Source organism: Periplaneta americana, chromosome 13, assembly GCF_040183065.1.
Source record: "Periplaneta americana isolate PAMFEO1 chromosome 13, P.americana_PAMFEO1_priV1, whole genome shotgun sequence".
In the NCBI taxonomy this organism is placed as follows: Eukaryota; Metazoa; Arthropoda; class Insecta; order Blattodea; family Blattidae; genus Periplaneta; species Periplaneta americana.
This window is the reverse complement of record NC_091129.1, coordinates 86,761,719-86,775,380: the sequence shown is the minus strand read 5'-3', so window position 1 is coordinate 86,775,380 and position 13,662 is coordinate 86,761,719. Positions and strand designations below refer to the sequence as shown.

The following is a 13,662-nucleotide window of genomic DNA, read 5'->3' as shown; positions in this document are numbered from 1 at the left end:
TGGAATGTGAATATGGAGAACGATGGAGCGTGTGAAATGGACAGAAAGAGGAAGAAACAAAGCTGTGTTGGAAAGAGTAGATGAAGAAAGAATGATGCTGAAACTGATCAGGAGGAGGAAAAGGAACTGGATCACTGGCTGAGAAGAACTTACCTACTGAAGGATGCACTGGAAGGAATGATGAACAAGAGAAGAGTTTGGGGCAGAAGAAGATATCAGATGATAGACGACATTAAGATATATGAATCATATGCGGAGACAAAGAGGAAGGCAGAAAGTTGGAAAGACTGGAGAATGCTGGGTTTGCAGTGAAAGATCTGCCCTTGGGCAGAATACTATGAATATATATATATATAGGTACTGTATATATAAAATATATCAAAGAGGAAGACAGAAAATAGTAAAGACTGGAGAAAGCTCTGTTTGCAGTGAAGACCTGCCTTTGGGCAGAACACTATGAATGAATGAATGAATGAATATTTCAATGACAAATACTGAGGCATATAGAGTTCACTTAACACTTTCCCATTGTATCATTTAAGCTCATCTTGCCTCCGCCATAATTTTGATTTAGGTTAGGAACTACATAACAATTATGGTATTGAAAATGTATTGTTTATCGTTGCAATTTTTTTACATTTAATCTTTTGACTGTCATGATGCTAATTTCAATGCTAATAAGGAATATACTATAAAAATTTAAGTTTATTTTAATATATGTACATCTACAAATGTAATTGAATCACTAAATATGAAAAGGGAATAAGTCACAGTTTTGGCAAAAATGAGTTAAGAATGTAGTCATACTAATTTAGGCATGCTCTTTCATTCTGCATGAAAAGGAAACAGGTCCCGCATCTCTTTAGTCTAGATTTCAAAACTTTAGTTTTCATGTTTACTTTGAAAAGGGGCTTAGTCCACGACTTGTTCCCTTCTCATAAGGAATTCAAGTTTGTTGTTCCTGCCATATAGAGGAAAAATATGTATCATGAGTAAAATGGCGTCAAACGATGAAAATAGTACTTCTTCAAGTCCTGCAGAACGAAGAAAGTGTTGCCTCACATTCCGGTCCAAGAGATATTTTATTTTACACAACTCTGGTGTTTTGTGTTTGGTATAAAAAAATCTTAAAACAGGAAAATCCCAAGTCTACACGCATCATGAGGGTCTCGGCAGAAAAGGGTCCAATGAGGTTTGCACTCTCTTGAATGATTACATTCAAAGCAATATTCCTATTAATGTGAAATATCTTTATGTATTTACTGACAGTGCTCCAGAACAAAATCGCAATCACAGAGTAGCTCGTTTCTTAGTAACATTAGCTGCCACTGGAAGGTTCTGTAAAATAGTTCAGTATTATCCAGTACGTGGGCACTCTTTCTTACCCTGCGATAGGGATTTCGGTATCATAAAGCGCAAGCTGCGAAGGGAAGACAGAGTGTACGTACCAATAGATTACACCAAGCTCATAGCTGAATCTAGTGCTCTGGGAAATTTTAGTCACTTACTTGGATTCGAACTTCACTACCAACTACAAAGTTTGGTGGCCACGATACTTTAAGAAGAATCCATTTTTAATAGAGTCCATTGGACGAACCATCCCCACCCATAAAATGATAAATTTTAATATTTTACATTACTTCATATGTGTGTGTGAGAGCTCATATCCTGGCAGAATTGTGGCATATGAGAACATTGATGGTTTGATCTCTCACACATTTGAGCTCTTGTCAAGGAAAAATGTTATTCCCAATCTGCCTGTAGAAAAGGCCTATGCAACACATTGTCGGATACATTTTGTTTAATATTTGTACAATATATTTCGTTAGATATGAAAGGGGAACAAGTCCCCACACAAAGTTTTTTTGAGTTATGTAATAACCGAAAGCTTTCAATGTCCCTATGTACTACACTCTACTGTTGTTCATAAATCGGTATACAATAAGTCTTTTGATTTGAATAATGGAGATAATTTAATATTTTTTTACAATACATTTCGTTAGATATGAAAAGGGAATAAATCCACACACAAAAATTGTTTCTATAGGGCAGGTAAAATTGAGAAATATACGATTTGTTTACATAAATATCTTGTGTGGTCATGATTGGTTGATAGAAATATTTTCAATGCAATTTGTTTATATTTCGCTGTGTGCAGAACTTATTTGTGTTTTTCTCAGAACTAACTGAAGGTGACTTATTCCCTTTTCGAATTTAGTGACTCAATTGCATTAGTAGGCCTATCTATTAATTTGCTTACGATATAGCGATATATCGAATCGTTTCGGTATACCGATATATTTTCTGCAATATGTATCGTTTATCGAAATTAGGTTTGCAATATCAATATATCGGTATTTAAATTATTTCCACCATCTCTAGTCTAGATATAATAGACAGACATAATCCTTCGTGTTTACGCCTCAGAAAGCCAGAGCAAAACGTCGAAAAACATACAGAATTTTTATGAACAATGTGAATCGTTCTGGAATCTTTTAGAACAATTCGATGGTATTTCGGTAAAGGGAGATAAGTCATAAAAATGATTTTTGAGTTAAATGAAAATTAAATACTTGACCTTTCATGAAAATAATTTTCTACGCAAATAAAATACATCAAATATTAGTATTATTTTGTTTCTTGCACACCCACTTGTAGAATTTATCTTGAGTATCCTCCTGAGGAGCAAAACTCCACTTGAACAAAAGATGACAACCTCCTTTGCCCGGACAGCGCCATAATTTTGAACTTACCAGAATATTCTAGAACTTCTTTAATAATGACGAAATCTCTTTGATACTTATTGGAAGTGAACCTCGACTTGGAATTGGATTTCTTCCTCTTGATGCATAATGCTCGCTGGATGACCAAAGCCAATTAAGCTACAAAAGTATGGATGTTCAAAGGGAGTTTCCATTGCAGATTAAAGAAAGAAGTTGGGATAATAAACATAGTAATTCTCGTTGTGAGATTATATTTGAAGGTGTGTTTTCAAGCTGCACTTCCAACTGCTGCGACTTTAATATTGTCTTGATGCTGTTGAGTAACTTCCAGCAGTACAAGACTGCTCTCTGTCTGTGGTACCTCAGCGAAGAGCTGGTAGCAATTATTGCTCTCTTTGATTAAAAAAATATCAAATGTCAAAATAAGTCATGCTCTCCAAAATGATAAACAGTAGACACAGTAACTTATAGAACAACACCAGGACATTATAGACACTGAAATATGGCAACAGTATTGAGAAATTGTAATGATTAGCGGAAAGAAACTAAATTTTAAATCGACTATCCGCTCTGACAAATAAAAATGTCGTTAGAAACGGATTCTTGCGTGAAACGTATGTGAACACGTGAAACATTTGCGTTAGCTGGATTTGAAAATATAGGAGTTTTCTCTTTGTACTCAGCTTTTCCTGTGAAATCCTACCAATTCTTCATCACCAACTTATTCGCCATTGTCAACATGATCTTCTTTCATTACGAGTTTAGTTTAGATCTACAGCCTGGTTTTAAATAGTATCCGACAAACAAATGGTGGACGCTTCTCGGCATTAGTGACATTAGTCTCTGAGATCCGCATTGAATATTTTTCGTCTTGGATTTGCATTACATTTTTCATTGCATATCCTCTTCAGTTCTGAGACAATTTTTGTTTTATTTTTAAAGTCCAATGTAATTCTACACTAAAAAAAAAGTAACTGAAATGAGAAAAAATGATGAAAAAATACTATAGGTTACAGTTAGGGCAAAAATGCAGGTATATTATACCATTTTATTAGAGATTCTGCATATACATCATACATTATAATTTCTTTTACCCTTTCGAAAAGCATGTCCTATAGTGCCTTGACGTTCAGTTTCTGGTCGCCATTTTCAAATACAAATAGTTGAAACACGCATTGCAATGATCTAATCGATCTTCTTGTGCTTCCTGTAAGTCCCAAGAGATGTCAGGAGCTTAACAAACACAGAAAAGAAGTGATCGATAACTATTCTACCTAGTGGCAAATTTGAAATTAAATGCATGTATGAAGTATATTATACTATACTCCAGGACCCAGGAGGATATCTTGAAGATTTACCTTATTACTGTGGCATAAAATGTTTTTCTATGAAACATATTTAATATCAATTTACTTCTGAATAAAACAATACTAGCGCCGAATGATTTTCTCAACCTTATTTCTATGCAAGTGAGAAGAGATTCGATGTAAATTACGATTGTTTGTTGCGAAATGTTACCGTTATCTGAAGATAAAGTTGGACAGTGTTTATCCTGTACATTGTAGGCCTACATTTACTTTAGGGTATGCCTGCTGAAACTTATGTTAATCATCAAGCTATTTGAAAGACGAAATGTCTGGTTGTACAAAGGAACTGGCTTTGTAATGTTACCAGAAAGTTAAAAATAGCAAAATGTATTAAATAGAATTTTACCAAAGACGCTATTGCGATTTAAGTATTGAAAGTTTATATTCTTAATGAAACTACTCAAGCTTCAAGTAGGGGAGAGTTGGATAAAACAGGGTAGTTGGACAGAACGGGGTAGTTTTAACTGTGGCTTTGGGGAATGGCTGATAGTGTGTAATTTTTGTACCGTATATAATAATATAATAATAATAATAATAATAATAATAATAATAATAATAATAATAATAATAATAAAAATAAATTTAGCTTCTCTTATGAAAAGGTTGACAGATTTGACAAAGCGCACCACAAATAATTAGGAAACACACCTAAAAGGTAAAATGATATACATTTGAAACGGTTAGGGAATCGAATATGCAAAATGTCAGAAAAATTTACACCTAAGAAGCGTTTGTGCTCATTCACATTAAGAAAGGGGGGGATATCATCAGATAGGTTAGAATGATTTGAGTGCCATATACCGCGAGAAAAATAATAGTACGGATTGATTGGCATTGATATCTGAACCAATCAACAGCCATCGGTTAAGATAACTTCAAATTTCCATTATCACTCCCATACAAATGATTTCTCAATATCTGAACTCATTCTTTGAGGGCACTAATGGCTATTTCCTTCACAATGCTGTGTGTTAGCCCCAGGTTTTTACATTTGTTGGCAAAGAAGGAGGGTATGGTACCTCGTGCTCCCACCATCAGACCTATTACAGCAATGTGGGACAGGCTATATTTATCTTTATAGAACGGGATTGTTGGTTCATAGATCCGTTTCTTTTCACTGTCCACCTTATGCGGTTGATCTGCATGTGTCTCAAATCTGATGGTGGGATCGAGAATGTATGCCGAGTTGTTCTTAATGGCAAATTTTAACTCTCATTGCTTAATTTTTCAAAAAAAAAATATATATTTTACTGTATTAACACCTTTTTATTCTTTAAAATTTTTATGTTACAACTTTTATTCATATTATTAACCTAAACAATGTATCTCAGTATACAATCAATTTAAGTATCCGAATTTTCAGTGTCTTTAAAACTATAAAACATACAGGCAATATAAATATCTTTAGTTTCAAGCTGCACAGCACTATAAAACATACAAGCAATTCAGTAAATTCAATTGTCCGAAATTTTAAGTTGCATAAAATATGAAAGAGACAAATAACATAAGCGTCCGCATTTTCATAATGCATAAAATTGTATAATATTTGAGCAATTTAATTGTTCGGACAGTAACATTACGAAACATTTGAGCAATTTAATACTCCGAAGTTTTGATATGCACAAAACTACAGCACATACAAGCAATATTAGTGATTGCATTTTATTTATTCACAAAAGCTTAGGACGTGCAATCAACATAAGTGTCCGTATTTTAAAAATTCACAATTTTATCTAACATAGGCCTATAATCAATTTAAATGCCTGAATATTTATGATACTTAAATATAAAAAATAAACAATTTAAATTACTGCATACAAAAGATGCATAGTTTATGGGAGATTTGAAGAATGTAATAGTACATTATGCAACGAGCCTATAATGATAGTAATTAAGACGCAAGTATGGATATTTATGAAACTCGCTTGCGCTCGTTTCATAATATTCATACGAGCGTCTTGATTATCATTATAGGCAAGTTTCATACGACTTTTTATGCTCGACCATATTTCTAACTTGAAATTATTCCGATGTATACATTTTATTTGTATCTGACAAGATCGGAAGTGACCTTGTTCTAGGTCGTGAATTATGAGATCTGCGCAGACGCGAAAGTATTGATTTTTTCCGAGGAACAATAATGTAATTGACCTTGATGTAATCCCGCTAAACTTGATATAACCTTGATTATTGAATTCAACATTGAAAAACGAGATGACAAATTGAATTTATTTGAATATTATTTACAATTAACGCTAATTATTATAGTAACAGAACATAACCTTCTGCGACAGTATTGGATTTCCAGCCTCCGTGACTTTTCGCTAATTCTCTTTCGATTGCATATCCGAGAATAATCGATACTTGTGGTTTTATAACGGTACAAAGCTGACTTGTCATTGGCTGAACACCTGTAAGCTGAGTTGTTATTGGCTGAACACCTGTACTTTAATGAGTAGGTGTACTTTAATGACATGCATTAAAGGACTGCTACCAGGTGTATAATTACTACATTTCGGCATGGTCGAGCATAAAATCTTATTTATTGAACATTCATAACATTATAAGTGATATGTTTGAACAAATATAAATACTCCAATCTTACAAAAAATTATAGTTTATTTAACGACGCTCACAACTGCCAAGGTTATACCAGCGTCGCCGGTGTGCCGGAAGTTTGTCCCGTAGGAATTCTTTTACATGCCAGTAAATCTACTGACATGAGCCTGTCGTATTTAAAGCACACTTAAATGCCATCGACCTGGGTTGGGAACGAATCTTCATTGTGCGTAAAATTATAAGATATTAAAGCAAATTGAATGGTCGCATACACTCTATTTATAATTACAGAGTATTATAAACAATTTAAGTGGGCAAATTTTAAAAATATGTACCTTATTATTGTAAAGTATATGAACAATTTAAATGGCCGGATATTGAAGATGCATAACATTACAGAAAATATGAGCAATTAAATCACAGAATATTTAATATGCCTAAAATTATAAGAGAGCTTAGGAAATAAGATGTCCGAATATTTAAAGATTCATAAAATTAAAAAAAAATACCTAAGCAATTTCTCTGATTCTTGAAGAACTGTGAAATTTACAATATGTGAGTAGTTTTAGAACTAAAATATTCGAATAATATTATGGATTGTGTAAATATTTGAAATGTCCTTATTTTCAAAATCCATACAATTTTAGTAAAAGTAAGAAATATATATTAATTGTTGATGCAATAGAATTCTTTGTTGTGCTTATTATACATTAATAACTGAGAAACATTCGCTGCGGCGCTGGGGATCGAACCCAGGACCCACAGTTTTACCCCCTGGAGATCTATCACTGAGCTACGCAGAGGCTCAATCCACAATACCGGATCGAACTCCTCTCCTTTGGTTTTCGCTTTTTGGCCTACTTCATGTTTCGAGATATATTATGTCATATGTATGTATGTATGTATATATGTATGTATGTATGTATGTATGTATGTATGTATGTATGTATGTATATATGTATGTATGTAGTATAATAATTATAGAAATACGCCATATCGTAGTATCAAACTCCATCGAGTCCCATTAGGAAAGATACAATTTCCTGATTCGTCGGAGAAGAAATCCCCTATCGTAAAGAAATGGTGAAAGACAAGCTTTTGAAAGTTACGAATTATGTTAGGGCATAACTCTTGTACCTATATAATAAATCCTTTGGAAAAACAAACAGGGTAAACTGTCATAGACTTATAAGACTTTCATCTTATCACTGTATATTAAACTTCATAGAGATGATGTGGAGAAAAAAAAAAGTGAAAAACGGAAGGTAATGTTACTACAAATAAAGAATATTGAAACTGCGCGATGATTGGCCTTTGGGGAGAAAAGTTTGGATCTGGGCAATGCTAGGTGAAAAAAGTACATCAAACATGTTTTGGTAATAGAAGAAAATATATTTAGCAAAATGGAAGGTCCCTGCAACAATATTATTGATCAACTAGTGTTCAAATCTTGTGAATCGACATCTTCAAGCTACAGTGGGAATGACGAATTGGACTAGCAGCCACTTTCAATTAGATATTTCATCCTATTAAGTAGTTATTATTCTTATTTTTTCTTTCTTGCTCATCCATAGGCCTACATCTGTAATTTGATATTGTCTTATGAGCGAAGAATATTACCCCAGTAGAATATGACTAATTATTGTCTTCCAGTTTTTTAAAAGAGAAAAGAAATTGGAAGACGGCGCATGGGAGTATGGAGAAGAATGGAAAAAGGCTATAGAATCCTGAAAATTGGTGCAGAAAGATGTCCTAGGATAGTTTTAAACCAGACAGTAATAATACGAGTATTTTAAAAGACAGGCCTAACCATAATAATGTATTAAATATTAAGACATCATTAGGCCTACTTGTTCTTAGTCTGGTGTGTACAGGTCTAGTTTCTGACGGTTGGATACAATTTGTTTTGTTTACATTGGAATCCATTCAAAGAATGAACGGAGTATAGCTTTACTTGCTTGTAGATTAAATAAAGAGTTAAGTTGCATAGTTGCTATGCAACCGTGCCTTTCCTGGATATACCGCAGTGTGCGTTAAAGGACCAGGAAAGATAATGGGCTAGAAATTTACTAGAGTTTAATAAAACACGAGTGGACGGCCTGTTTTCATGTCTGGATGGTTTCCAACTTGTTTCCGTTTGCTGTTTGGAACTCCAGCAGCTTGCTGGATGCGGGTTCCTTGTTGCGGGACTCTGCCTTCAAGAAATATTTCCTGACGAAAGGAGAGAAGAGCGCTGGATTCATTTTCTCGTCTGTCTTCGACTGCGTGAAGAAGCTAACGGCAGCTCCCACAACCATCATCACCACCATGCCCATGAGAGAGTAATACATGAAGGTTACTCTGTATAACACGAATACTTCTTCTTCATCCAACTCCGGGGTTCTGAAAAAGTGAGCCATTTTGTAACGTAATTTAAGAAGGAATGCATTAATGCACATAATATTTTTGTCATAACTGATACAGAGTAACTGAAGAAAGTACTTATTTCATTAGTCTATAGAAGTTTGTTTGGAATTTCTTCTTTGTTTCAACCATTTTCATCAGCTAGATAGAATTTAATGAACTGAGCAATATGCCGAAATTACACTAAATTCCACAGCAAAACTTGTTCAAGGGATAAAGAGAGGAAAGCATCAGACAGCAGTGCAATACAGGCATAAAATATATAACAGAACTTGTTAAAAAGAAATACAAAATGAACGCTCACGGTAATGAGATACATTATGTTCGCTTGCCAGGGCAGTTTCATTATAATTTTCATTCCTTTTAATTAATCATATTCCATACATCTTAAATAAGGTGCTGCCAAAAAGTCAAAAGGAGGATAGCATTGCAAAGGAAGCTTTTAATAGAAAAATGGAGAAATTTTTCAGTCGTATAGAAAAAGAACTAAGAGAGGTACTAGTGAAGTGCTTCGTGTGGAGTGTGGCATTGTATGGGATAGGAGCATGGGCATTACGATGAAGTGAAGAGAAACGACTGGAAGCAATGAAATGTGGAAATGGAAAAGTATGGAGAGTTTGAAAAAATAGATAAATTAAGCAATTTTGCTGTGGTGGAAAGAATGGGTGATGAAAGAATAATTCTGGAACTGATCGGGAAGAAAAAAAAGAAATTGGCTGCGTCACTAGCTAGAAAGAAACTGCCCATTGGAGGATGCACTGGAAGGAATAGTGAACGGGAAAAACGTTCAAGGTACAAAAGGTACCAGATGAGAGACAACATTAAGATATATGGATGATATGCGGAGAGTGAAAGAAACGCGAAAGATAGGGAAGATTGGAGAATGCTGGGTTTGCAGAAGACAATGATTAATAGAGGTTAAATTAGCATTGTATGTGGAAGAAATGAAATTATGTAAAAATACACATTACGTAATAAGCAAAGTAATTATTGTATTTAAATTGAAGACTTGAAATAAAAAAGGCTCTAAGTGCCATAATCATGAATTTGAGGAAAATGAGTTTTAAGTGTACTAGGTAATTAATGGTCATAATTTCAGTATTAATGTGTTTTAATTGAAAGATAAGCATAGTATGGAGCTAGTATCCAAAGGAACTTACAAAAGTAATATTGTAATAGTATGAAAAACGTACTGAAAGTGGAAATTTAATGAAAGGGTCTAAGTTCCATACTTCAGAATCAGCAAAAAGGTAGTGAAGAGGGCAAACGAATGAAACAAAAATAGTTTTTTGTTCATAAAATAAAAGTTTATTCAGTAATGGTTCTGTAAAACTGTTTGTGGTCATCATTTGTCAGGTACTGTATCATTTCAGTCAAATTCTTTTTCTTCTCGGTTAATACCTGGATTTTCTTCCGAGTTAACGCAAATATTTAAGAAAATGTTCCTCTGCAAACTTGCACTAAGTCAGTATAATGAATAGTTGTTTGTCTCCTGTTCTGTGAAGGGTCATCATAGGTTCCATGACGTCTTCTTTTAACATGTGATACTTGCATCAGCCCTATCAAGTAACTCCCTCGCTTTTCAATATCTTCCAGGTCATAAAAATCTTCAAACAGCCCGACCTTCTGTTCATAGTTGAGGTTCTCGCATTTATACTTGCATGCACACCGACTCAGAAAGCAAGCTGGAGAACCTTGTGCACTGTACCTCACTAGGTCTACCAGTTTTTTCTGTTGTCACAACCAACATAATTTAGTTAGACCTTATTGTTGCTTTCATGCAAACAGAACAAGAATAATCAGTCTGTCCAGGTATGGTGTAGGTTAGCGATTAGTAATGAGACTTACCTCCTGTGCAGGACGAGCTTTTACAGGAACATTTTTATTACCGGTATTTGAACTTAGGCCTATGTACTCATTTCCTCCATTTTTCAGCTTTTTTTTCATTGCAGCGCAGTACCTTCTCCTTTAATTAGTCGTTTCTTTCCTCTCAAACTCTTATTAATATCTGCCGCCTCCGTCATTTAATCTAACTATGAGGAGGAAGCGAGCGGTACATAGAGCCTTTCATATATTAACAGCATTCTAGTTAAACCGCATGCTATCTTTCGATTGCATTTGGTACTACATTTTCATTCGTGTCAGTTCGAGCCTTTTATACATTATTGGGCTTGGCATATAGATCCCATTTTGCACACAATTTCAAAATTCCGTATTATGGCACTTAGAGCCTTTTTTATTTCAAGTCTTCAATTATAAAGAATTCATAGTTGAGCAGAACGTATGAATTTGGAAAAAATAGGTAATTATGTTCTGAAGCTTTTATGTTTGCCCTTCAGAGATTTAATACAAATTTATTGGACAGGACATTTGAAGACAGTAATACATGAAGAGTAAACTCCTATTTTCTTAACTGCTGAAATTAAGAAAGAGTAGATGGAGATCTGATTTCTGTCTCGAATTAATATAATAGATCTTGGTCTTTAACATAAAACATGATCAGAGGAAGAATATGCTCACAAACTGACGTCAGCGTTTCTCAATTTCTGAAAATCTTTTTACATGCTGTCCTTTTATGAACATTTGCCATAATCCATAAGGCTTTCTGATGTAAAACGAAAATGTGGTTAGGGTCATATGAATTGCCCCAGAATATTAATTCATATTTAATTATAGAATGACAGTATGCAAAATATGACATTATAAGAGTATTTGCATCACCAAATAGAAGGTAAGGATCTTAATGCATAGGCTAACAGGCAGAGCTCAATTTAGAGGTATTCTATATGTGTTTTCAAGTTCAACTTACCCAGTTAAAAACAAAGAAACATTGTGCTTTTACATTCTTTGAGGCCAGTTCCATTTAATCTAATATTATAGGAAAACTGAGTACTATTATCCTTATTAAATGTCATTACACTTGATTTATCAAATTTAAGCGCCTGTTTATTTTTCAATCATTCATTTGATTTAACAATATACAGTAGCCTATTAGATGTGTTATGCAATCATCATATTGCTTACTTGAGGTAATCAGACTTGTAAACTAAGATTACGTAGGATAAATAAAATTATTTATGATTGAGGATAAATCGTAATGTTAACCAGAAACTATAATAGACATAAATGTATCTCTGGGGTTCTTTAGGAATACGAAAAGTCGGAATGTCTTCAAAGTTCTGGACCTAAAGCCGGTCATCATCAAGAACTACTTAATTATGAAAGCATCATTGAAGAAAGATAGGCGTAGGCTAAATGTGGAAGAATAAGTAGTATTATGAGAAGTCTTTATACTTACTGTAAAAAGTTTGGTTTCAGGGAAGATAGAGGACTTAAGTGGCGAAAACTGAAAGTTTATTATTGAATTGTTTTATCCTGAAACTACTCAATCAATATCGACTAATTTTTTAAAAAATCTGTATCTATGTCTTGTCACCTGAATTTCATTCTGACTGAATTAATTATTTAGCTATATTGACGAGTTCTTTTAAATTAGTTATTTATTTCCTTCGGTAACTAAAAACATTGGTTTTAAATGTACCTTCACTAAAGAAACTGTAATAGGCAGAAGTGCGAAATTTTTTTTACGCATGTTAAGGGTCATATGGCACAAAGTGATCAAGAAAGATTCTCATATCTTCATTACGATCTTACAGAGAAATTGAAATACCGACATGGCCTATAAAAAAATACTTTTTCTGAAAATTTAACATGTAATATTAATTAGTCCTTAAGTGTATAATTATGAAACATAGTTACTTGGTGCAATGCAATATAATGAACTTCTGTACTAAATATCAATCAATATGCACTTGCAGTTTCTAAAAAAAGACACATTGAAAATTGCAAACTGTTGATTAAATAAAAACAGCAGTAAACATAAATTTTGTTATCGGTGCCATGTAGTAAAACATGCAATATAAAGGGAGTAAGTGATAACCTTAATAAAATATATTCTTATTCAGAAATAAGAAGCTTATTAGTTGAATTGAAAGCGAAAAATGTAATTTTTGGTCGTTTGTCTCCAACTTTCCCTTATGGTACAGCATATTATCATTAATAAGAACACGAACTGTAATAGATTGAAATAAGTAGCGAAATGTGTAATAAAGTTGTTATTATTGTTATTACAAATCTTGGCCGCTTAATCACAGCAAGGGGTGAAAGCAACAATGCCCCAGACTGGGACACCGCGCTATGCTATCTGCACTCATCAGGTGACCTCTGCTCCCTTGACAGGAGCCACTATCAAGTGTGACAGCAACTCCCTCAGTCCCTACTCAAAGCTATCGACCAGCTACAACTCCCTGGGAGTACTGCACAGTACACATTGACAAATAAAGGAACATACTGACATAACTATGATAGTCGTGTGGCTGTATAGTGTGTTTCGCAGTTTCACGAGTCAATCATACGAAATATAATAATAATAATAATAATAATAATAATAATAATAATAATAATAATAATAATAATAATAATATAATAGTAATAATATAATAGTAATAATAATAATAATAATAATAATAATAGTAATATTAATAATAATAATTATAGTAATAATAATTATTTATTTATTTACTATGATTTATTGTGCTGTACAACAGCCA

The 13,662-nt window shown here is 33.5% G+C and overlaps 1 protein-coding gene across 1 annotated transcript in view; it reads right to left on the bottom strand.

Moving 5' to 3' along the window:
• Nucleotides 1-3,594: 3,594 nt before the first annotated feature.
• LOC138712087 (sodium-coupled monocarboxylate transporter 1-like) overlaps nt 3,595-13,662 on the bottom strand; it is a 67,920-nt gene continuing 57,852 nt past the window's right edge. Inside the window, exon 13 of the mRNA XM_069843481.1 lies at nt 3,595-9,031. Coding sequence (XP_069699582.1) covers nt 8,755-9,031 — 277 coding nt within the window. The 3' untranslated portion in view covers nt 3,595-8,754. The remainder of the gene's footprint in view (nt 9,032-13,662) is intronic.